This window comes from Schistocerca serialis, chromosome 6 (assembly GCF_023864345.2).
Source record: "Schistocerca serialis cubense isolate TAMUIC-IGC-003099 chromosome 6, iqSchSeri2.2, whole genome shotgun sequence".
NCBI classification, from domain to species: Eukaryota; Metazoa; Arthropoda; class Insecta; order Orthoptera; family Acrididae; genus Schistocerca; species Schistocerca serialis.
The window spans coordinates 327,896,430-327,921,331 of record NC_064643.1 but is presented as its reverse complement, the minus strand read 5'-3'; the positions used below and the strand labels follow the sequence as shown (position 1 = coordinate 327,921,331).

The window sequence follows — 24,902 nt, the reverse complement described above, 5'->3', positions numbered from 1 at the left end:
ATTAATAAAGTTTCAAGAACCAGGTTTAAATGGTGACTCTAGGAATATACTACAATCCCCTACATATTGCTTACATAGGGGTCAAGAGAATAGGATTAGAATAATTACTGCACAGACAGTGGAATTCAAACATCATTCTTCCTGCACTCTATATGCAAATGGAAAAGGAAGAAACCCTTATAACTGGTGCAACGGGACGTGCCCTCTGTCATGCATCTCACAATGGTTTGCAGAGTATAGATGTAGATGCAGATGTAGATCCGGAGATATGACACCATTAACACTGTGATAAATGAGATATGATGTTATAAACACTAAGATGCATGTAAAGCTGCCAAAGCATACTTCATCTTTACTCCTTTGTTACTAACTCTATCTGCAATATATTTTTCAGGCAGTATCCACATATACTGCTGAACGTACCGAAACAAATACACCATTGCACAACACACAGAGCAAGAGGTGTGACATCATAAATACTGCGCTACATGAAAAATTGCTTCCTCATGCATGAAGTCTTAATACATTTGTTCTTTACTACTAAGACATTCCTACAGAAGGGTCAACTTACAGAAATAACAAACACCTATCAGTATTTTCCACAGTTTCAACTGTGAAGTACAAATGGCTGTAGATAAAAACAGCAGCCGTCTACACAGCAATGAAGAGGCACTGCCATAAAGATGCTTACTAATCCTATTGCAGACATGTGAAGCAGCTGCATCCAGCATACAGAAACTGTCCAGGATCATGTTACTTAATATGGTTACTGTACTTATACATTTGTATATTATGTATTTTTGTTTGCATGGCTCTTTCATAATTTCAAACCGCATTTTCACAAATATTTAGATATGAAATTTTTTTGATACTTTGTTACAAAAACAGTTCATTTTTTGTTTTTGTTTCCAATAGAAAATTTTCAAAATTAATACCTGGGCAATGCCGGGTTTGTCAGCTAGGTTCGCTGGGTTTGTATAAAACTAGCATTTTTACTCTATTTTCTGAAAAGAGATATAATTTAACATTTGACAAGAATTTACATACCAGGAAGTCTCTTCTGGAAGTATCTGTTTGGAGTGCAGCCTTGTGAGGAAGTGAAAAAAGATATACAGCACAGGCAAGAAGAGAACAGAAGCTTTTGAAACAAGATGCTACAGAAGGATTCTGAAAATTAGATGTGTAGATCAGGAAACTAATAAAGAAGTAATTAATCAAACTGTGGAGGAAAGAGATTTATGGCAAAACTTGATTACAAGAAGGTATGGGTTGATCAGAGAAAGTCGGAGGCAACACAGAGTTAATCAGTGTGGGGCAACTGTAGGGGGAGGGGGGGGGGGGGGGGGCAGAATTGTAGAGGGAGTAAAAGGCATTGCTACAGTAAGGGGTGCTCACACAGATGTGGGTTGCAGTAGTTATGAAGAGGCTTCAAGATGACAGAGTAGCATGAAGAGATGCATCAAACCAGTCTTGGCACTGAAGAACATAACAGCAACTCTAAATGCCTCATCTCTTTTCATTCTGAGCTTATATGATGATACAACAATTTTAATAATATATGCAGCACAACTGTTGCTTCTATCACATATTTCTGCCAATCCTTGACCTACAGACCATGTGTATGTCAATTAACATACATAACTCTCTTGAATGTATGAGAAAGTAGATCTACATGTAAGTGCAAGATCTGATTTTACATGTAACACAATGGACAAATATGTGTGTGTGTGTGTGTGTGTGTGTGTGTGTGTGTGTGGGTGGGTGTGTGTGTGACGAAGGCCTTAATACCCAAAAGCTTTATTTGTGACAGTTTGTTTGTTGTGCCAATCAGTGACTCAGCATCTCCACTATATGGCGAGCAGTAACTTTTTATAATATTGTTACAAAGCCAGAGATTAGGAATATGGTGTCAAAAAAAAAGGGCAATACCATAAATGTTACACGAGTGTGTTTTACAAGATTTGTATCAGTATCTTCAAAATTTACAGAGATGAAAATGTGATGATTTGGTAAGAAAGAAAGTAAAAAGCATACAAGCAACAATGGCAGGTCCAAGGAAAAAACAAATATAAAAGTAAGTTACCAACAAGGGTGAAAAACAAGGATTGACAATAAGTAACAGAGACTTGTTTCAGTAGCCTAAATAACTAACTTTTTAGATACAAAAGAAAGAAAAGGCACTGTTACACCCCCCTTTGTTCAGACCACTGACGATGGGTGTTACTCTTTAAATCAAAGACATAGAATGACAAATGTTCTGCGGTAGTTGCATTTACTAGATATGAATGAATTGTGTGTTTGCATAACAACTATGGACACTAAGCATACAAAAGAGGTATTGACACTAGCTTTTACTGCTTCAATCACTGCTGTGGATTTATGTTTGCACACAAGTGAATCTTTTTAATTTTGCAAAATCTCCCTGAGAATGCTGAAATTACATTTACTTTGCTTGTCCAGTTGATTAAAGTGGCAAGTTTAACTGTGCAATAAGATCAACTTGAAGTTGGCTTATAGGAAATACTAGGGAGTGCCATTTTCAGGTATATGGGTGCGCATGCATTAAACGCAACTTCGATCATTTTAAAGGAATGGGTGCTTTCAAATGAAGTCTACTGCTGTATCTGCAGCACTTACCCTGCCAACAAAACATAAACTCCTGTCCAGTCTACAGCCATTGCACTCGCCTGAAACAATAATCAACAGAGAGATAAAGCAAAATATATAAAAGTCCAACATTTTTAAATAGACAGGAGAAAAAAGGAATGCCTATATAATAATTGCTGATATTGTAGCTACAAGCTGACTTTCTGTATACTGTCTATAATAACAGAAGCAACAGTAAATTCAGTTGTCCTTATGAACGCATGCTTAATGTAACCTCAAGTTTGGCACACAATGCACTTTATGAAACACACTTGTATACGATCACTAGAACGATTCCATATAATAAAGTCATGCTCTACAGTCAATCAATTTATTTGTTATTTCTCCATGTGCTCCACAACTGTTTCTTTAATTAACATAAAAGCACTCCAGTTGCTCTGTAGAGTTTATTTTAGTCCATTACCAGTTTAAGCTCTTCTATTAAGACATTTTCAAGTGGTTCTGAAAACTGTGATAAATATTTATATGTGTATTTTAAACATATGAACATCAATCCTATATACATGGTAGTTTTCAGAACCTCTTGAAAAATGCCTTAATGGAAAAGTCGGATCTGGTAGTGGGCTAAATAAAGCTCTACAGAGCAACTAGAGTGGTTTTACAATTTATTTGTATTGCATTTACTTATTGTAATGGTTCATTTCCATGTCTCTTATGCCAGTGTGAGGAACATGTCAAAGTAGAAATGTTTCAATTAGACAGAAAATGTAAGAAAGTACTGACATAATATTTCAAATATTTCAAGGACTGTTTTTTATTTTCCATTCTTTTTAAAATCCTAGAGTAAAAACACTCTGTCCGTCTCTTTTAAAAAATTACTGGTCTTACCAATTAAACACATCTTTATATTTTTAAGAGCACATAACTATATGGTAAAAATTCAAAATTACATGGTATTAAGTTAAACACTTTTTATATCAGTGTATTTTAAACCTTTCTGGGAATAACTGAAGCATAATGCAAATCAGATTTTGTTCCTGTGTTGTAATCATGGGTCATTTCATTATTTTCATAGTGCATACACCCCCAATTGTTGAATTGATCAAATGGTATGATGGATAAATGTATTGGGAAATTGTACTGAAGTGTACAACAGGAGGTTGTTGGATGACTTTTTCCTTGAGACAGAAAATTTTCTTTCACTTTAATAAATTACCCCAAATACAATACCATAATGCATAATATAATGCAAGTAACCAAAGCAAGTAGAGGAAATTATGTTTCCAGTTGGACAAGAATTCGGAACAGTACAGCAGTAAACACTTTTTAACTGCTGACCTAAGTGTACTACATACATATCTTGTGGGATTCTGTGTTTAGCATAGAAGTTGTTGGGGCAAGACTTCTTCAGATTTACTGACAGGAAGTTTACTTTGAACCACATAAGATATTCAAACACCCACTAAATCAGTGGAAGACTTGTTGCACATTATAATACTAGCGTAATCAGTCAAAGCCAGACATCATCATAAATATACACTCCTGGAAATGGAAAAAAGAACACATTGACACCGGTGTGTCAGACCCACCATACTTGCTCCGGACACTGCGAGAGGGCTGTACAAGCAATGATCACATGCACGGCACAGCGGACACAGCAGGAACCGCGGTGTTGGCCGTCGAATGGCGCTAGCTGCGCAGCATTTGTGCACCGCCGCCGTCAGTGTCAACCAGTTTGCCGTGGCATACGGAGCTCCATCGCAGTCTTTAACACTGGTAGCATGCCGCGACAGCGTGGACGTGAACCGTATGTGCAGTTGACGGACTTTGAGCGAGGGCGTATAGTGGGCATGCGGGAGGCCGGGTGGACGTACCGCCGAATTGCTCAACACGTGGGGCGTGAGGTCTCCACAGTACATCGATGTTGTCGCCAGTGGTCGGCGGAAGGTGCACGTGCCCGTCGACCTGGGACCGGACCGCAGCGACGCACGGATGCACGCCAAGACCGTAGGATCCTACGCAGTGCCGTAGGGGACCGCACCGCCACTTCCCAGCAAATTAGGGACACTGTTGCTCCTGGGGTATCGGCGAGGACCATTCGCAACCGTCTCCATGAAGCTGGGCTACAGTCCCACACACCGTTAGGCCGTCTTCCGCTCACGCCCCAACATCGTGCAGCCCGCCTCCAGTGGTGTCGCGACAGGCGTGAATGGAGGGACGAATGGAGACGTGTCGTCTTCAGCGATGAGAGTCGCTTCTGCCTTGGTGCCAATGATGGTCGTATGCGTGTTTGGCGCCGTGCAGGTGAGCGCCACAATCAGGACTGCATACGACCGAGGCACACAGGGCCAACACCCGGCATCATGGTGTGGGGAGTGATCTCCTACACTGGCCGTACACCACTGGTGATCGTCGAGGGGACACTGAATAGTGCACGGTACATCCAAACCGTCATCGAACCCATCGTTCTACCATTCCTAGACCGGCAAGGGAACTTGCTGTTCCAACAGGACAATGCACGTCCGCATGTATCCCGTGCCACCCAACGTGCTCTAGAAGGTGTAAGTCAACTACCCTGGCCAGCAAGATCTCCGGATCTGTCCCCCATTGAGCATGTTTGGGACTGGATGAAGCGTCGTCTCACGCGGTCTGCACGTCCAGCACGAACGCTGGTCCAACTGAGGCGCCAGGTGGAAATGGCATGGCAAGCCGTTCCACAGGACTACATCCAGCATCTCTACGATCGTCTCCATGGGAGAATAGCAGCCTGCATTGCTGCGAAAGGTGGATATACACTGTACTAGTGCCGACATTGTGCTTGCTCTGTTGCCTGTGTCTATGTGCCTGTGGGTCTGTCAGTGTGATCATGTGATGTATCTGACCCCAGGAATGTGTCAATAAAGTTTCCCCTTCCTGGGACAATGAATTCACGGTGTTCTTATTTCAATTTCCAGGAGTGTATCTCAAAATATCTTATCAGGTTCAAAGTAAATTTGCTGTCATTAAAACTGAACAAATCTTACCTCATGAACTTTTATGTTGAACACAGAATCCCACAGGATATATCTGCAGTACATAGAGGTTAACAGTTAAAAGCATCTACTGCTCAGAATCTGCATGCACCCCCCCCCCCCCCCCACACACACACACACACAGACAGAGAGAGAGGGAGAGTTTTCTCGTTTAAATGTATTTCTCGGTAGATCCATGGAGGGCTAGACAGAAGATTACAGAAGCATCCGATTCCACCCATCTGCTTTGATCCAGGACATCATCAATATGGCAGAAATGGCCATTCTCAGCACCTCCAATATGGTGCCTATGACATCACTACATACACATGGCACCAAACACGAAAATACATATAAATAAGACAATAATCTCTCCCTCCAAAAATACAATCAAACTAACAAAACAACTGTGGGAAACTGGGGGGTTTCAGGGTGAGCACAAGCTAAATATAACATTTTAAAAAATCACACCACAATCCAAATCACACAAAATGGTGACAAAAAAGAAAACAAAATTACAATATTCTGCTACACCAACAAAATCCACAGGAATCAGACACTTCCCTTGACCTATATAGTTCAACCGCAACTGTCAATACCACAAAAACAACACCGATCAACTACAAAAATTGGAATTGGACATTTCCACAACTGTTGATACCACAAAAGCAACACCCGTGACTACGTAAATTGGAATTGAATGTTTCCCTTGGCCTATGTACGGTAACCATAGCTGACGATACCAAAACACCAACACCTACAGCTACGAAAAATAAAACCAAAACCACAACACCTCAAAAACCCAAAAATCAAATATCCCTACAGATATTAAAACACAATCAATACACCAATAATACACTAAACATCACAACTCGATGAACAGACTAAAAAAAGAAAAAAAATTACTTACCACCAACAAATTCTGCTGCTGCAAATGAGGTCAGCCACCACACACACACACACACACACACACACACACACACACCACTACCACCAGAGGACACCATCAACCACAAAAACCATCTACAAACACAACCAACTCATAAACTCCACACTGTAATGACGTCACATACCACAACACCCTTACATCATGGGTCAAAGCAGATCAGTGTCCAATTCCCCAGTCAGGCCCTACCTCTCAAACCACTTCTCATATGAGACAACTGCCTGCTTCCTGTCTGTTTTAAACAGTTCCAAACTGCTCCTCTAACACCACAGTGACATGCTTTGTCCACTTCTAAGTTGTGAGCCTCAGAAACATCAACTTTGGAATGGTCATAAAACATACTGGCACCATCTTTTTGCTAAAGGTTTCTAGCACATCATTCATGAGTGAGAATAAAGCTTCAGGTGTGGAGGTATCTTTCTTAACCCTTGACTATCTTCTGTTGATAATGTCAAAGTTGTCAAGATTGTTCACGATTCTTGCACATGATTCATCCTCAATGGCTTGACATTCTAGCCCAAAGAAGTATTAAATATGTGACAGTGCTCTTAATTACTCTGAACAAAATTTAGGAAGTCTATTAGAAAAATTATTTACACTTGCTGGTGGCTGTTTGCTTGTTAATGTTTTTTTCTTTGTGTCACTTCCAGCTATATGGGTTATGTGTACATGTTTACAGACAGCAGTTTCAAACATAAAAAAGCTCAGCAATCTAAACTATTTGCACAAGGCACCCCACAGAAAAGGTTTACACTGTTTGAAGTTTAATAACCGAGGAGATATTAGCTTATTGATAACCTGGTCCAACTCTAACTATATGGTGCTCCCATGAGTAGTGTGTGTCACCAGTAACTACTAGTAAATAACAATATGGCTGGAAACTTGTTCTTGGAGCAAATAAAGTGAATTTTAAAGTGTTACTGGAAATGTGGAAACATGAAAGAAGCACAGAGACAATGCAGATCATAGTTTCATACTACGCTCCCATCGCGGATAACAATAACAAAATTATGTGACAAATTTGAGTGGGAAGGAAGTGTGTGTGGTCTGATGAAAGAATGAAGTAGCAAGAATAATTCAGTAGTTGACAAACGAGGGGAGGATACAGTGGTACATGCTTTCACAAGATCCCCAAAAAAGTCCATATGGCAAGCTGCATATGAATCAGGTGGCAACATATCAAGTGTTCGCTGTATTTGAAAGCAAGCAAGGTGGAAACGCTACAGCTCCAGGTTGCTTCACGCGATGAATGAGGATGATCCAGATAGGCACCTTGAATTATGCAAATGGATTTGCGATAATAAACAGTTTAGTCATTGTTTGCTGTGATGAGGCGACATTTAAACTGAATGGAACTATCAATCAATATAACTGTGTGTACTGGGCAAGAAATAACCCCCATGTTATGGAAGATAGAGCTGTTAATATTCCTGGGTTATCAGTGTGGTGTGGTATGTCTGTCAGAGGACTTGTAGGATAATTCTTTTTCGAAGGAACAGTGATGGTGCACCATTACACTGCAATTGTGGCGTGTGGAAATTCCTAGCTGAAACATTTGTTGAGAGGTGAATAGGATGACGAGGAAGTCTTTGAGTTTCCAACCAGATCTCTCGATCTAATGCCATTAGACTTCTTTCTGTGGGAAGCTCCCAAGGATACCATCCACGTCACAGAGCCACATATGCTGGATGACATGAAAAATGCAAATGTGAATCCATTCCAATGACAACTATAGCACAAAAGTGTCATTCTGTTTTCCAGCATTGCAGATGCTGTACTGCTGCTGATGGAGGAAATTTTGAGCATCGTCAACAGTAAAACATCATCAGTAATTGATGAATTCTTCTTGGGTTATTAGTCGAGTGGTGGCGTCATCTTGTCGCAATGTTTCAATGAGTTTCGTACCCATCATCATCATCTTCGCCAAAAGATGATGGGTACGAAACTCATTGAAACGTTGTGACAAGACGACGGCACCACTTGGCTGATAACCTGAAAAGAATTCATCAGTGGAATACACCAAGAAAAACTGCAATCGCATATATCATCAGTAATGTAATGACCATCTATGTAACCTACAAAATTCACAGTTTTTGTTATATTTGTTTGTATTATTTAAGTTCAAACAATGTAAACTACTTTGTGGAACACCCCGCATGTATACACACAATAGTCTGGTCATGACATCATCAGATCACTGTCCAAGAGTGCTGAGTCATGCTGGCATCTGCTACGGAGTTTGTGGTGTGGAAGAACTGCTGTTGCATGTACAGAGGCCATAGAAATCCAGAAGCACAAAACCAATTTTAACAGAAAAGAATAAGGATTGTAATTACACAAGTTGTGGGCCTTAGTGATAAATAAAGCTAAAACCACCAACTATTCAGCTCCACAAACCTCACTCCTTTCAGACAGCTTTCACCAGTCACTGCTTGACAACGTGAACGTTTTGTACCTTCATGCCACACAGATTTCTTAGCAACTAACCTCTATCCTGGTTCATATGATCCTCTAGAAACAAGCAATGGATGACACAAATGACAATGGAAAAACATTACCAAAAGAAAAACTAACAAATTAACAGGACTTCCGAAGTTTTGGTTTGAGGAGAAAAAAATAAAACAATTAACGGCTAAATATACCCTCAAAACATACCAAATTAAAACTGAAAACTGTATATCCACTGACAAGAAAAAAAAATATCTATAAAAAAATAAAATATTAATAAAAACAATTCACAGAAACCAACATAGGATGATAAATGTATCATTGCCATTTGACCTCTACAGGTGTAGTATAAAACGTGATCAAATGCCTCCACCATTGCCTCTGTTGCAAGTAATATATCCTTGTTTCCAACCAATAGCTCAATTCATAGCATCAATACCATGAATAAAAATAATCTACTTAAAGGCCTAAATTCACTTATCTTGGTCCAGAATGGATTCCAATATCAGGACTACATATTTTCAATAATTTGCAGCAACCATAAAAAACTTTGTTTCAGATAAAGCACAGTTCAAACAGAGTTTAAAAGACTTCTTGATATGCAACTCCTACTCTGTAGATGACTATCTTAGCAGGGACTGTTGGACCAGCTTAAGTTAAAATGTCCTTAGATTTCAGTTTTGACAGCACCTGGCCACAACAGTCAAGATTATGTATTTTGTGTATGATACATTTATTAAAAGTGCATAACTGTGTTTCATTCTGACAGAGTATTAATTCTGTAAATATTAGCAGGTCCAGTTTACTACATAATGTATTTACCTATTTTGACAATCTCCTGCCAAATGATCAGAGTAGTGAGAATTATATTTAGAAGTTTTATGTTTTTCTGACTTGTTCCAAACTCAAGAAAAACATATCATTTTTGGGTCAATGGGACAAAAACTGAATATAATCTACATATTGTTCCAGTAAACAATGTGATCCAATCTTCCTCCCTCCTTGCAATGGCTCACCAGGTACGATAGACTTTGGAAACTGCAAGATTGGGAACTTGCAAGACAAACCATTAGTCCTAGGAGCAGGCTCTAAAATACAAATAACTGTAAACAAATTACTTTCCACACAATTATTGATGAAACCAGCACACACAACAAAGCTAATACAACCAACCACAAAAACAAACTAACATCTGGCACACACAACAAATATAGGACATACAAACAACACACATGAATGACATCCATAACTGAAATCTACAAACAAAAACTTCGCAGATGCTGTTTACATAACTTATGTTGTTACACTTCAAAGACTATACCAATGCACTGTGTTGTTCATCAGACCTAAGGAAATGTAAACAAAAGTCATCCTATAGTGACAATTCTACATATTAAGGAAACTTATTAACAGTGTGTGTTCTTTGTGCCAGGAGAACTAAATACTGACACTGATGTCAGGGTGGCACCAAAAGACCACAATTTGAGTGCCACTCTTGATACTACTGAGAGATTCAAATAAACCAATTTAGAAACGTGCAAAAGGTGAACACTGAACAACATGAAAAATGGACAAGGACTATATATTCAGGGATGGAACTTCTTAAAGGAAACAGCTCAGAGGAACATGCAACCACTAAGAATCACAATACTCATTATTGGAACAATGACTAGAAATAGCTGTGAATTAGCTGAACAATAGTCAGGGTGAGATTTCTTAAAGAAGACAGGTTAAAGCAAACACAGTCATTATAAATCACAAGACTCACTACAGGAACAATAACAGGTTATCATCTGTGAATTAAAATCTGTGAGTATGGGTTGTGAGCCACAGAACATTTTCCTACAAAAAGCAAAGGTTCCGGGATGGTACACAGTTTTAATCTGTCAGGATGTTTCAAATCATCAAACACTCAGCTGCAGAGTGAAAATTCATTCTGGAGTTATGAATTAGCTGAATTTCTTAAATGGTGGAGTACACATACTCAATGTGTGTCATAGCCCCTTCTGAGATGCCAGAAACCAAATGACACTGAACAAAGGATACCCCTTTGAAAAGTGATGCAGTCAAGTAACTGCAACCACAATACACTACAACTGTTCCATTCATGTCACCATTGATCCACCACTAGGATGAGAGAGATAAGTCTCCTCACCATCTTGTTGCCTACATCAAAGGCAAAATTTGGTTGGGGTGACAAACTGATCATTAGGGTATACCAACAAACAGCCCATACTACAAGGTGACAATTCGTTGTTGAATTCATAGTTGCATGAGCAGGACTGAAAATATTATATTTATTAATGTTAACACTAATCATGTATACATGTATTATAAACTGACTTGTTCCAAATCATATCAAAATAAGAATTCAAATGACCTACAGAACATTCTAGAATTTGAGCAATTGACAACTATTTGGTGTGGACGTTTTTAAACATCAAATGACATATCTCTATGTCCAGCTGCTGTGGGGGTAGGAAAAGCAAATTTCTGGTTGAAGAACACGAGCACACCCTCCTGTAAGTTGTTGTTCAGTGAATAATTATTCTGTCTTCCACTACTCCTGTAGCTATCTAGGAAACCGTAGCAAGTGTTGTGTTAAGTGATCCCATAACTGGCTACTCTAGCATCGTCTGTACCTACTGGAGATGCAACAACTGAAAGGGCTCCATTGGTGCACAAAAATGGCAAATGTGTTGTTCGATACCACTTTCGGTAAAAGTTATGAACTGGAACCCACTTGTATTATTTATAACGTATGTACACAACACGCATCAAAATACTCGGAGATTTGTCTGTCATCTAATACACGTTTTCTGAACACACCTTGCAATTTTCTTTTTTATGCGAAATGTGCATTAAATATGGGAAAGGATTAAATATGGCACGTTAACATTTGTAGACGATACAAGTCAAACTGTGATAATAACCTTCAGTGTATAATTATCTCCATGATCTTACATTTGAGAAATAAAAGCTGGTCACAATAAAAATTAACTTCACGTTGATGTGTTCAAGTACAGAAGGTGTAAGGAAGCTGGAAACTCAAGGACGAGGATATAAACAATCATCAAAAACCAAATATTGGTAACATCACATTCCTAGCTTGCAGAAAATATTGAAAGCAAAATATGGCGCACATTTACTGAAATATTACCTGCAGGTCTCTGTGCTCCGATACGGTGAATTCGCTACTCCACCGTGCGGCCATTGTCATCTATAGTTAGGAACTATGACCGATTACTTTAGTAGTTATGCCTGACAACACCGACTTGTCACCGAGATCAAGCGCATGCTGACTAATAATACGCTATATGTTCACTGAAATACTGATGCTGACTGAAACAAATTGGCGCTCCAAGCAAACAGTATTATTTTCATATCGGAAAATAGTGTTTCTGCACATTTCTACACCCTGTCCAACACACCGCAAAACTCCTTAGACAGCCTTCTGCCACTCTTTGTCAACAAAAACAATTTCGAAACCCAAAGAGTTTCGCCTGTACAGAGATAAAAATCATCCCTTGCCAAATAACATCCAAAGATAATACTAAAGAGTTTCTGTATATGAGTGTCTGTATATGAATGTTTGTGTTTGTTTATTAAGTGAGCAATGGAATGAAACACGTAGTTTGTACAACATGTACTGACGAATGGTGAAGAAAAAGCGCCCGAACACGGTGAATATCTTAGTAACAGGCCGTTTTTTATAACCTTTGACCTGACGAAGAGATCGCTGCGTACCAACAAATTAATATTATTGTAAATGACAAGAAGGACGTGACTATTTAAATCGCTATAGTGCACCGATACTTATAATGTCATCGACCAGTCATGACAACAAAATGTAATTTTACTTGCAACTTTTGGACCATAACAATCGTCTAACAATAGGAAGTGATGATACAACAACTCGTCAACAAAGTATCATGTTTCAGTGTACACTGATGATATTGTGTGTGTTGTATTACTGGAAGATATTTATCGAGAGCTGTAAAATGGTTGCTATCTGGATTTCTCAGAATTCTGCTTTAACAGCACTGTTTAATTAAGATAATCAGGGACACCTTCATAAAAGTTTATCATCATCTTACTAAACAACGTCGTCATGTATCGTCCTAAATATTATAAATTTTAATTTCTTGTGTTTGTAAGTGCATCTGCACGAATCCATTAGCAGAACAACCATTGTTTCAAAACATTGCTCCTAATGTGGCAGAAACAGAGCTGCAATTATCCAATTTTTTTGTTTGCTCGATGTATGTTAATGATTCTAACTGATCTCTTCTGTTACCGTTTCATGTTCTGTTGTTATACTCTTCGTTTTTTTCTGGAGTTAGGACTCTCCTAAGAGACAAGTTCATGTTGGGGCCCTTGTGTTATTGTCAAGTTCAATTTCACCAGTAACCAAATAATTCTGCTACAGCCACTGCTCTATTGTTACTAAGATCCTTTTTTTAGACTAAATTGGCACTTTGCCTCATGAGGTAGTACATCCTCTGGTTCTACTATGTGAGCAATTTGGTCCCCAGAGAGAAGAAGCCAAGCAAAGTGGCACAGTGGTTAGCGCACTGGACTCACATGCTGACGTTGAAAAGACGAGCCTATATTGGCTCAAGATGGTGCAGTTTGCACAAAATTGTCATTCCTGTGGTTTCTAGGGGGGAGAGAATAGATCTTACCATTCTCGTTGATTTGTCCCGGTGGAGCCTGAAAAAGAGAGAGAGATACTCTGATGGGGGATTAGTAAAACTCACATTTGGGGGGATTATGATTTAAATTTATTGTCAATTCTGATTTATGATTTCCCTAAATCGTTTTAGTCATATGCAGGGATGGTTCCTGAGAAAGGGCACGGTTGACTTCCTCCCCATCCTTCCCTAATCTGGTGGGACCAATGATCCCACTGTTTGGCCCCTCCACCAAATCAGCCCACCCCTTGCGAAATACACCCTGTGTCCACTGCAATGTAAATAATTAACGTTGCTCAGTAAAAGCAGAGCTCATAGAGCAGACTCTTCTGGTAGGGCTACAGCATTTTGCCACCTTCAATCAAAAGACATTATTCCTTGTTCTGATACAACACAGTGTTATGTGATCTATAGGTGTAATAACCTGCGACCTGAATATCTTAGGCTGATATGCTATTAATAATATGTATTTGTCCTATGACCATTTTCTGCAGTTTACGTTACATTAGTCATATTCATAGATTTAAGTGTGAGGAAGTCGTTTCTGAAAGTATTTGTATGGAATGTTGCCATGTATGGAAGTGAAACAGGGACGATAAATAGTTTGGACAAGAAGAGAATAGAAGCTTTCGAAATGTGGTGCTACAGAAGAATGCTGAAGATTAGATGGGTAGATCACATAACTAATGATGAAGTATTGAATAGAATTGGAGAGAGGAGGAGTATGTGGCACAACTTGACAAAAAGAAGGGACCGGTTAGTAGGACATGTTCTGAGACATCAAGGGATCACAAATTTAACATTGGAGGGCAGCATGGAGGATAAAAATCGTAGATGGAGACCAAGAGATGAATACACTAAACAGATTCAGAAGGATGCAGGTTGCAGTAAGTACTGGGAGATGAAGACGCTTGCACAGGATAGGGTAGCATGGAGAGCTGCATCAAACCAGTCTCAGGACTGAAGACCACAAAAACAACAACATTGTCATATTCCTTGGGTCTGTGGATTGTGTAAAGAAGTCAAACATGTAATTTAATTTAAGTGCAGTAAAGTAAAATGACTTAACATTAAGAAAGACTATTTTATTCATACATCCAGGGTTCATCTTTCAATGATACAGGATTTATCATAATAAGAGAATGGAAATAGGTAGCTCAAAAATTAAAAGCACATGTAAGTATACTTTACTAGGATGGGATAGGTGATTGGCCATATTACTGATGAAGGAACCATCTTGGCATTTGCGTGAAATCATTTAGTAAAACCTAAATGAGAATGGCAGGGCAGAGCAAGTGCCATCCTCCCAAATAAGAGGCCAGTATCTTAACAACTGCAGTGCCTCATTTAATTGTTTCCTAGTCACTATTGTACAAGGTTCTTTGATATAATCCCAGTTTTGTTTATAATCACTGCACAGATCTAGGGCACCTGCTGATATCTCTGGAACCATGAACTTGCTACTGTACGCTTTGCACTAATTCAGTCTGTTAAGAAAACTGCCTCCAGTCCTGTAAACATGCCGCTATCCTTCATGCCCATCTTTATATCCTTCCACCAGTCCACCTGAAAAACTGAGTCAGTACCTCCCCTTGATGGAGTGAGATGCTGAACTCAGGAGAATGGCGAGACATTACTATCATGCACTGTGGATCCTGGCTCATTCTTTCCTTGCAAAAAACGGACCATAATGACCTACATGTTGATGTGACATTAAAACTTAATCTTCCTTCCTTTCTTCTATTTCTGTGCAAGAAACATTACAGTATAATAGTACTGTGACAAGCTGTATAGTTGTCACTTTTCATTACTAACCTGTATCTACATTTACATATAAATCTATGCTCTGCAAACCACTGTGAAATGCATGGCGGGAGGTACATCCCATGGTACCAGTTATTAGGCTTTCATCCCATTCCATTCAGGCATTGAATGCAGGAAGACTGACCTTTTAAATGTCTCTGTCTGTGCTATAATTTATCTGATCTTTCCTCATGATCCCTATGTAAGTGATAAGCACAGGTTGCAGTAGATTCCAAGAATCATCATGTAAAGTCTGTTCATGAAACTTTTTAAGTAGGCCTAGGCCTTCTCAGGATAGCTTACATGTATCTTCAAAAGTCTGCCAGTTCAGTTTCTTTAGCATCTGTGTCACACTCACCCCCGGCTCAAACAAACCTGTGACCATTCATGTCAAGGGAAGTGATTGATCCCAATCTGTGGCTGTTAATGTTGGTATTGGTATCAGGAGATGTTTTTGAGCTATGTAGGCCAAGGGAAGTGTTTGATCCTATTTTATGGGATCGGGAGCTGCTGTTGAGCTATATAGGTCAAGGGAAGTGATCGATCCCAATGTGTGGCTGTCAATGTTGGTATCGGGAGATGTTTTTGAGCTATATAGGCCATGGGAGGTGTTTGATCCTAATTTATGGGATCGGGAGCTGCTGTTGAGCTATATAGGTCAAGGGAAGTGATAGATCCCAATGTGGGGTGGTGTATGTTGGTATTGGTATCGGGACCTGTATTTACGGTGTTTGGACCTGTTTGCATATAGATTGTACAGAGCTGTGTTTCCTTTTGCATTCAGTTTGCAGTCAGCAAAGGTGACATCAGAAGTTTTTTCAATGCTTACGACCACATACCGAACTGGCGAAAGCGACATGAACTGTCTGGACCTAAATCCAAGTTTTCAAGGCTTACTTCTAATATTTATACCTGAATGATTTTTGTAATTTTTATAGCAATCTTTCATGATTTGGGTCTTTATGGCATGCATTTGGTACTCTGACTGAACATGAACTAAAGGACTCATTTATTAGGTTTGTTAATGGCACTTGTATGCTGTCTGTGCGTGCTTTCAGAACGTAGACTGGAACCTCAACTATACCTGCTGACTTTGAAATTTTTAATTTCTGTATTGTCTTCCTGACTTCAGACTCTTGTTGTGAGAAACATCGTCATTGTAGTTGCCATGTAAGTCACTATTGCATTATTGTGCTACTTCTAATTTATAAATTAACCTAAAACATCAAAATAAAGGTTTCCATGAAACTACTTTTTTTACATCTACAGCCATATTTTGTAAACTACTGTGTCAGTTACAGTGCACTGTAATTGATGTAATCTTGTCCTAATGGTCCCTACTGGAATGGTACAAAAGGGGTTGTAATATGTTCTTATAGTCATTCAGTTTCTTTGTCATATCTGTAACAGTCTTCTATGGGTCAAACAACACTGACCATTTGTGTTGCCTTTCCTTGTTCACATTTAGTACCCCCTGTTAGTTGTGTTTGTTACAGGTCCTGTGGTCATCATATACTAATTTTTTATTTTTGTTTTTTATGAAGTGCACAATTTACATCCCTGAACTTTTAAAGCAAGTAGCCATTCTGGGCCCCACTTTGAAGTTTTATCAAGATCTGATTGAGTATTTGTGGAAATTGTTCCAGAAAATACTTCATTACAGATAACTGCGTCATCTACGAACAGTCTGAGGTCATTATCTGCAAGATCATTAATATCCAGTGTGAACAGAAAGGCTCCTGACCGACTTAACTGTGGCACATCTCCAGTTACTTCTAAACCTGTTGAGTCTCCATCCAGGATAATATACTGTGTTCTCCTTACAGAAAAATTCTCAGTTCAGTCACAGATTTCTCTTGATACCCTATATGATCGTACTTTTGGTAATAACCACAAATGTGATACGGAGTCAAATGCTTTTCAGAAACTCAGAAGTCCTGATCTACTTCACTGCCTTGATGTGTGGCTTTCAGCATGTGATGTGACAAAAATGCAAGTTGTGTTTTACATGATCAGTGTATTTGAAATCCATGTGGTTGACTTGGAGATGGTCATTCGGTTCGATATACCTTATTACATTTGAGCTCAGAATATTCTAAAGCAAATCGCTGTTGAGGATAGTGAACGGTACTTTTGTGGATCACTTCTGCTACTCTTCTTGCAGACAAAAGTGACTTGTGCATTCTTCCAACCACTGGTTGCGGTTTTTTGTTTGAGGAATCTTTGGTAGATTATAGTTAAAAGAGGGGCTAACTCACCTGTCAATTCAGTATAAAATCTGGCGGATTCTATCAGGCCCTGGAGCTTCGTTCAGTTTTCATGATTTCAGCTGTTTCTCAACACCACTGACACTAATATCTATGTCAAACAGCGGAAAGTCAAGGTTGGAATAACAACTATATTACAAAAAGGGTAGATTGATACTCACTGTATGGAGGAGATGTTGAGTTACAAACAGACACGACAACAAGACTGCTATAAGTTTAAGCTTTATTCACAAAAGCATAACTGACACACGTGACCAGTATCTCTAGCTGCTGTTGCCACACTGCATATTGCAGCTGTACCTGATGGAAGCAGCAATCTGGTGTGTGTGTGTGTGTGTGTGTGTGTGTGTGTGTGTGTGTGTGTGTGTGTGTGTAGGGGGGGGGGGGGGAGGGCGGAGGGGTAAGGAGGGGGCTTGGGGCAGGAAGGGCGAGGGATAGCAGGGTGAAGGCAGGGTGAGGTGGGGGACGGTGAAAAGCTGCTTGTGGTAGCATGCAGGGACATTGTGGGAGCAGGGTAGTGTTGCTAGGTGCAGTCAGAAGTGTTTTTGTGTGTGTGGTGGGGGAGGGGGGCGGGAGAAATAGCAGAAAAGAACAGTAGTAGAAGAGTGTAAAAAGACAGTGGGTGCATTGTTGGTATAGAAGGCTGTGTAGTACTGGAGGGAAGCAGGGAAGGAGACAGGTAACTGGAGGACAGGGACTAGTGAAGGTTGAGGCCAGGGGGACTATGGGAATGCAGTATACTTTGTAGGGAGAGTTCCCACCCGTGCAGTTCAGAATAGCTGGTATTGACAGGAAGGATCCATATGGCAAGATGGTGAAGCAGTCATTGAACTGAAGCTCACTGTGCTGACAAGGGAACCTCCCCAACGCACCCCCCTCAGATTTAGTTATAAGTTGGCACAGTGCATAGGCCTTGAAAAACTGAATACAGATAAATCGAGAAAACAGAAAGAAGTTGTGTGGAACTATGAAAAAATAAGCAAAATATATAAACTGTGTAGTCCATGTACAAACTAGGCAACATCAGGGATAATTACACTTTAGGAACGCCGTGGTCCCGTGGTTAGTGTGAGCAGCTGCGGAGTGAGAGGTCCTTGATTCAAGTCTTCCCTCACGTGAAAATTTTAATTTTTTATTTTCGGACAATTATCAAATTTCAGGCATTCACACATAATCAACTTCGCTCTCTAAAATTCCAGGACATGTTCAGATTTGCTTGGACATATGCAGGATTTGACGGTCTACACAAGGAACATTAATAACATATGTTTTGACAGAGTACAGGAAAAACTGTGCGACTGTGAAACTGTTGCATTCATTTGTTGCAGTTTATGTGACAAACTGTTATGCTTTCATCACTTTTTTGGGAGTGATTATCACATCCACAAAAAAACCTAAATCGGGCATGGTAGAAGAATCTTTTTACCCATTCGCCAGTGTACAAGTTAGGTGAGCCGACAACCTATTCCTGTCATGTGACGCACATACCGTCACCAGTGTCGTATAGAATATATCAGACGTGTTTTCCTGTGGAGGACTCGGTTGACCTATGCCCTTGCGATCAAATGTTTTCGGTTCCCATTGGAGAGGCATGTCCTTTCGTCTACTAATCGCATGGTTTTGCGGTGCGGTCACAAAACACAGACACTAAACTTATTACAATGAACGAACGGACAGATCATAACTTTGCGAAAATAAATTCTTCACCCGAAGGAAGACTTGAACCAAGGACTTCTTGTTCGGCATCTGCTCACGCTAACCACGGGACCACGGCGGTCCTTCGCTCAGACTGTCCTTGATGTTGCCTATGTTGCACATGGACTACTCAGTTTGTATATTTTGCTAATTTTTTTCAAAGTTTCACACAACTTCTTCCTATTTTCTCGATTGATCTGTGTTCAGTTTTCCAAGGCCTATCCACTGTGCCAACTTATAACTAAATCTGAGGGGGGTGCGATGGGGAGGTTCCCTTGTGAGAAGTATGTTCACCAACTGGGTGGTCCACCTGTCTCTTGGCCACGGTTTGCTGGTGGCTGCTCCTTGTGGACAGACAGCTTATTAGTTGCCATGCCCATGTAGAAAGCAGCACAGTGTTTCCTGCTTAGTTTGTAGATTATGTGGGTGCTTTTATAGGTTGCCCTCTCTTTGGTGGGATAGGAGATGCCTTTGACTGGATTGGAGTATGTAGCGGTGGGAGGATGTATGGGATAAGTCTAACATCTAGGTCTCTTGCAGGGATATGAGCCATGTGGCAAGAGGTTGGGAGCGGAGGTGGAGTATGGATAAACAAGGATATTGTGGAGGTTCAGTGGGCAGTGGAATACTACTGTGGAAGGGGTGGGAATGATAGTGGGTAAGATATTCCTCATTTCAGGATATGGCGAGAGACAGTCAAAAGACTGGCAGAGAATGTGATTCAGTTGCCACCATTCTGAATGGTACTGTGTCGCTACAGTTCTCCTTTGTGGCCAGACAGTGGGTGTGTGGGAAGTGGTAGGTGACTGAAGAGAGAAATCAGAGGAGATCTGATTCTGTACAAGGTTTGCAGGGTAATTTCGGTCTGTGAAGGCCTCGGTGAGAGCCTTAGTATATTTGGGTGGAGAGGGAGAGCTCATCACTATGGGTGTGATCTCCATGGCTAGGCTGTAAGTGAGGGACTTGTTGTTATGGAATGTGTGGCAGCTGTCAAAGTGGAGGTGTTAATGGTGGTTGATAGGTATGATAAGGATGGAGATACTGGTGTAGCCACCTTTGAGGTGTTGGTCAACATTGAGGAAGGTGGCTTGTTGGCTTGAGGATGAACAAGTGAAGTGAATGGGGAAGAAGGTGTCGAAGTTCTGGAGGAATGTGGACAGGATGTCCTCGCCCTCAATCCAGATCATGAAAATATCCCCATTGAATCTGAAGTAGGTGAGGGGTTTGGGATACCGTGAGGTTAGAAAGGGCCCCTGTAGATGGCCCATGAATACATTGGCATAGGATGGTACTATGTGGGTGCCCATTGGTGTGCCACAGATTTGTTTGTGGAAAATACCTTCAAAGGAGTGGTGATTATGGTTGAGGATATGGTTGGTCATGGTGACTAGGAAGAAGGTTGTAGGTTTGGCATCAGTCGGTTGTTGGGAAAAAAATGTTCATTAGCAGCAAGGCCATGGGCATGGGGATGTTAGTGCAGAGTGGGGTTACATCAGCTGTGATAAGCAGGGTGTTGTGTGGTAAAGGAACAGGAACTCAGTAGAGGAAATGGTTGATGACTTTTATACAGGATTGTAGACCGTGGGTAATAGACTGAACATGTTGGTCCACAAAAGGGGAGATTCTCTCTGTGTGATACAGTATCAGGTCAATGGGACATGCAGGGTGGTTGGGTTTATGAACTTCAGGAAACATGTAGAGGGTAGGAGTGCAGGGTATGACAGGGGTGAGGAGGAAGATAGACTCAGGGCAGAGTTTCTGGAATGGGCCTGAGGATTTGCAGAGGGTCTGGAGATCCTGTTGTATTTCTAGAATGGGGGTAGCTGGATGAATCTAACAACAGACAGAGTCCCTCAGCCACGTAATCTCTATGATTCAAAACCAGAATGGTGGAGGCTTTGTCGGCAGGTAGGATTATACTGTTGGGATTAATTTTTGGGTGGTGGATGGTGGTTCTTTCTGTAGATGTAAGGTTAGTTTCCATAGTGAGGGATTTGGGCAGTGATGGAGAGGCAAGGTTTGAGGTTAAGAAATTGTTAAACATTAACAGGGGTGAATTGGGGGCAGTGGGGGTGGATCACAGGTGGCTGGAGGAGTGAACTGAGTCAGCCAGGGTTCAGTATTGGTTTTAAATTGAGTCTGATTGGTACAGTTGGCAGCAGTAAAGTGTTTCCACTGTAGGGACTGGGATAAGGAGTGAAGGTCTTTAGCAAGTCCGTCATGATCGAATTTGGGAGTGGAGCAAAAGGTAATGCCTTTGGAAAGGACTGAGGCTGCTCTGGGACTGATACTGCTGGAGGAAAGGTTCATGTGTACGTTTCAGATCTGTTTACTGTCTCAATTCAGTATAATGGTGAGTGCGGGTTTCTGAGAGTGTGGTAAATATATTAAGTCTGTGAGGTAGAGTTTCTCAGCTATAGGGGGGATGTAGGGGAGGTTTGGAGGCTCTTATAGAGGTGGTGGGTAATGGTCGTCCAATGTGGGAGTAGGAGATGAACAGCTTGGAGAATTTTTTGAGGTGGTGTTGTGCATGCTGCTCTAGTTCCTGCAGGACAAGAATTCAGTGTGTGAGACGGGATGCAGGAATTTAGGATGGCAGAGCATGAAGATTTTATGGATGGAGAGGAGGTATTGCGAAGATACTTGGGCCTGATTTACATGATTTTGCTGGATGAGATTGGTGAGGGCTATGGAATGACCAAATTTGAACAGATAGAGGTCATTGTGGAAGGAAGGGTTGCAGCCATAGAAGGTAATTTGATTATCAGGCCGTTTTGGGGGATTCCATGAGCTTGGCAACAATGCAGGAACAGTGTGTGGAACTGGGCTCTTGGTAGGGGTAGGGAAACTTCTGTGTATTGGTGCAGATGGAAGATCAATGATCCACATTGGGGGGGGGGGGGGGGGGGGCATAAAAATTTGTAAAAAGAAGTAGGAAAAATCTCACAAAAAGGACAGAACGGATGAAGAATGGGGAAAAAGATTAAATCTGAGGGAGTAGGACCAATAGTGAAAGGTAAAACTAAATTGAAATTGATATGAAAACACAATGTCTTCGGAGAGTAAAATGAATAAAAAGTCAGAAACAGTTTGATATTCTTCTGCCATCTTGTCTGATCATTCAACATCATTCTTTGCCGTCTACTACCCCTGTTTCATATATATCTCTTAAAATACAATTTTTAGTGCACTGTATGGTTATTTTTATGAATTACAGTAACAGATGTCCTACTTACCCGTTTCAGCTGCATACGTATCATTCTAGTATATACAGTCTCTTTTCATTGCCTCCAGATGTGTTTTTAAGTTTTACCTGGTGTTTACATTTTTTAATTTTTTTTAAAGAAGTTTTCATTTGTGAGTGTTTGGTCGAGCAGCTTGTGGTTTAATTGTAGGCATAAATTAATGTTAATGACACTATCAAGGAATTTGTGAATTGTTTCCTTTGGTTTGATAGGTGATAATCTTTGTTTATGGTTGATAGGTATCATGGAGTTTCTTTTAAATATATAGGTGAAGATTACCATATTTTGATTTGAGTTTAGGTTTCTTGGTATCAAGGACTTCGTTCTTGCGATAGATGTCAAGTGAAGTCTTCAATACCAGCTTTTGGAGCAATTCATGGTTTTCTGGACTTCATTATAGGTCATCTTTTGGCAGTATTGATTTGTGCATATTTTTTGTTGTTTCTTCTCTCCCAAAACCCCATAATTCTTGTGGGTGTCCCATTAGTTGCATGTTCAAGTTATGATTAAATTTTGAACTTGTTTGCATTTCTTAATTATACTGAATCTATTACATTATTGTCACAATATTGGATGGAAGTGATACAGTTTTTGTCTCCCATCTTGATGACATAATGGTTCAAAGCTGACAGCCAGTATTGGACATTTTGGCATTTCCTCTTTTAATAATATAATTATTTGAGGAGTGCACATAGAGTACACAATTAATAAATTGTACTTAATGAAATGGTCCCCCCAGAACCATGTTTGTTTTAATTTTCCTGACATACACTTAACAAAATCATCATCTACTCTCTCTGGAAGACATTTCTACTTTTTGATGCTATATTTATACAAACATCTTCCAGATTTAATCAATTACCCTCTCACAACTGAAGCAGCACATGAAGAAACTTACAGATTTGTAACTACAATCTACAGACTACCACAGACTAGATTATTAACTAGGTGCAAAGCCTCTGCCTCCACACTTTTTTTTCTTTGCAGTCCCCCTTAGCTCTATTGTTATTGATTCTTGGTGTTTTTTTTAAGCAACCTAGTGGAAAATTGTTTGTATGTCTCCTGATTTAACTGTGGGCTTTTTTTGCTATCAGAAGAAAATTTTCATTGAATTTTTCTCTGAGAATGTGGCATGTGAAACTGAAAACACCATTTATTCAGTTATGTGTTGTCATTCAGTAGCAGACAGAAAAGCTGTGTAAATTTTCAGAAATAATAATATAAAATTTTCAATATTTGTGACATATTTTAAGATCTTCATTTTTTTTATTTCAAGCCTCTTGGAGATGACAGTGCCTCCAACAGTGTGAGTGGCTCTGCTGTCCCAAGCCCTGTCACTGTCACTCATGATGCTGTAGAAGAAGGAAAAGAAGATAAAAAGCCTCCTGTTTTTAAACATCCAAATTTCCAGGTAAGTTAATGTCAGATGTTAGTGACTCACTATATTATTTGTGAAATTGTGCAAATTTAAAAATCCATGCACACAATAGCAGCCAGTCTTCCAAACAAGATATCAGGTTTGTTTTGCTCCTAGATAACACAGTTACAGTGTACCAGTATTTTATGACATTTGTAAAACGAGATGAATTGTGGTTTTAGTGAACAGTAATGATCATTGTTTTTCCTCTGTACTTGTGTTCATGGGCACTGTTATACCAGTTTTCTAATAAATTTGATGAGAAAATAAGTGTTTCTTGGAGAAATTTTGATCTCATTAACAAACAGATAAGAGCTTGAGAAGTTTTAATTGGTAGTCACCACTTATGAGGCTCAAGTTTTGCAGGCAGCAGCTGACTTTTATCAGGTTTGGATAGATGATACCGACAGTAGGATATGTGCAAGCTTTATCTACTAGGTGTGAGAACCGGTGGTCCAGGGGTGGGGTGGAATCAACTAACCACATAGGACTTCCCGTCTAGGCATCTGGTTTCCACACTCCCCATTGCATTGCACACACACTGTAAATGGGAGAGAACTTCAGACAAGAGATCAATTGTGCATACTTTTTAGATGTTAGGATCCTGATGGTGGTGATTAAGAATTTACCAAGGCGATGTCATCAGAAGTTGTTTCTGGTTTCTTTAAGGCCTGGGTATAGTCCCAATTAAGGATTTTCTCTGAAGACTGTTATCAGATCCCACATTTTTCTTTTATTTTATTTTCGACTACTTAAAAATAGCTGATAA

General features: G+C 40.0%; 2 protein-coding genes across 5 annotated transcripts in view; one reads left to right on the top strand and one right to left on the bottom strand.

The window, feature by feature from the left end:
* LOC126483988 (GATOR complex protein WDR59) overlaps positions 1-12,487 on the bottom strand; it is a 292,472-nt gene extending 279,985 nt beyond the window's left edge. For all 4 annotated transcript variants that reach the window (XM_050107289.1, XM_050107291.1, XM_050107292.1 and 1 more), the window contains exons 1-2: positions 12,173-12,487; positions 2,638-2,687 (exon numbers count right to left, since the gene is read on the bottom strand). In XM_050107289.1, the coding sequence (XP_049963246.1) occupies positions 2,638-2,687; positions 12,173-12,232 (110 nt within the window). In that variant the 5' untranslated portion in view covers positions 12,233-12,487. The remainder of the gene's footprint in view (positions 1-2,637; positions 2,688-12,172) is intronic.
* Positions 12,488-12,557: 70 nt separating this feature from the next.
* The window catches only part of LOC126483923 (INO80 complex subunit C), a 66,661-nt gene continuing 54,316 nt past the window's right edge, over positions 12,558-24,902 (top strand). Inside the window, exons 1-2 of the mRNA XM_050107198.1 lie at positions 12,558-12,695; positions 23,993-24,127. Coding sequence (XP_049963155.1) covers positions 12,669-12,695; positions 23,993-24,127 — 162 coding nt within the window. The 5' untranslated portion in view covers positions 12,558-12,668. The remainder of the gene's footprint in view (positions 12,696-23,992; positions 24,128-24,902) is intronic.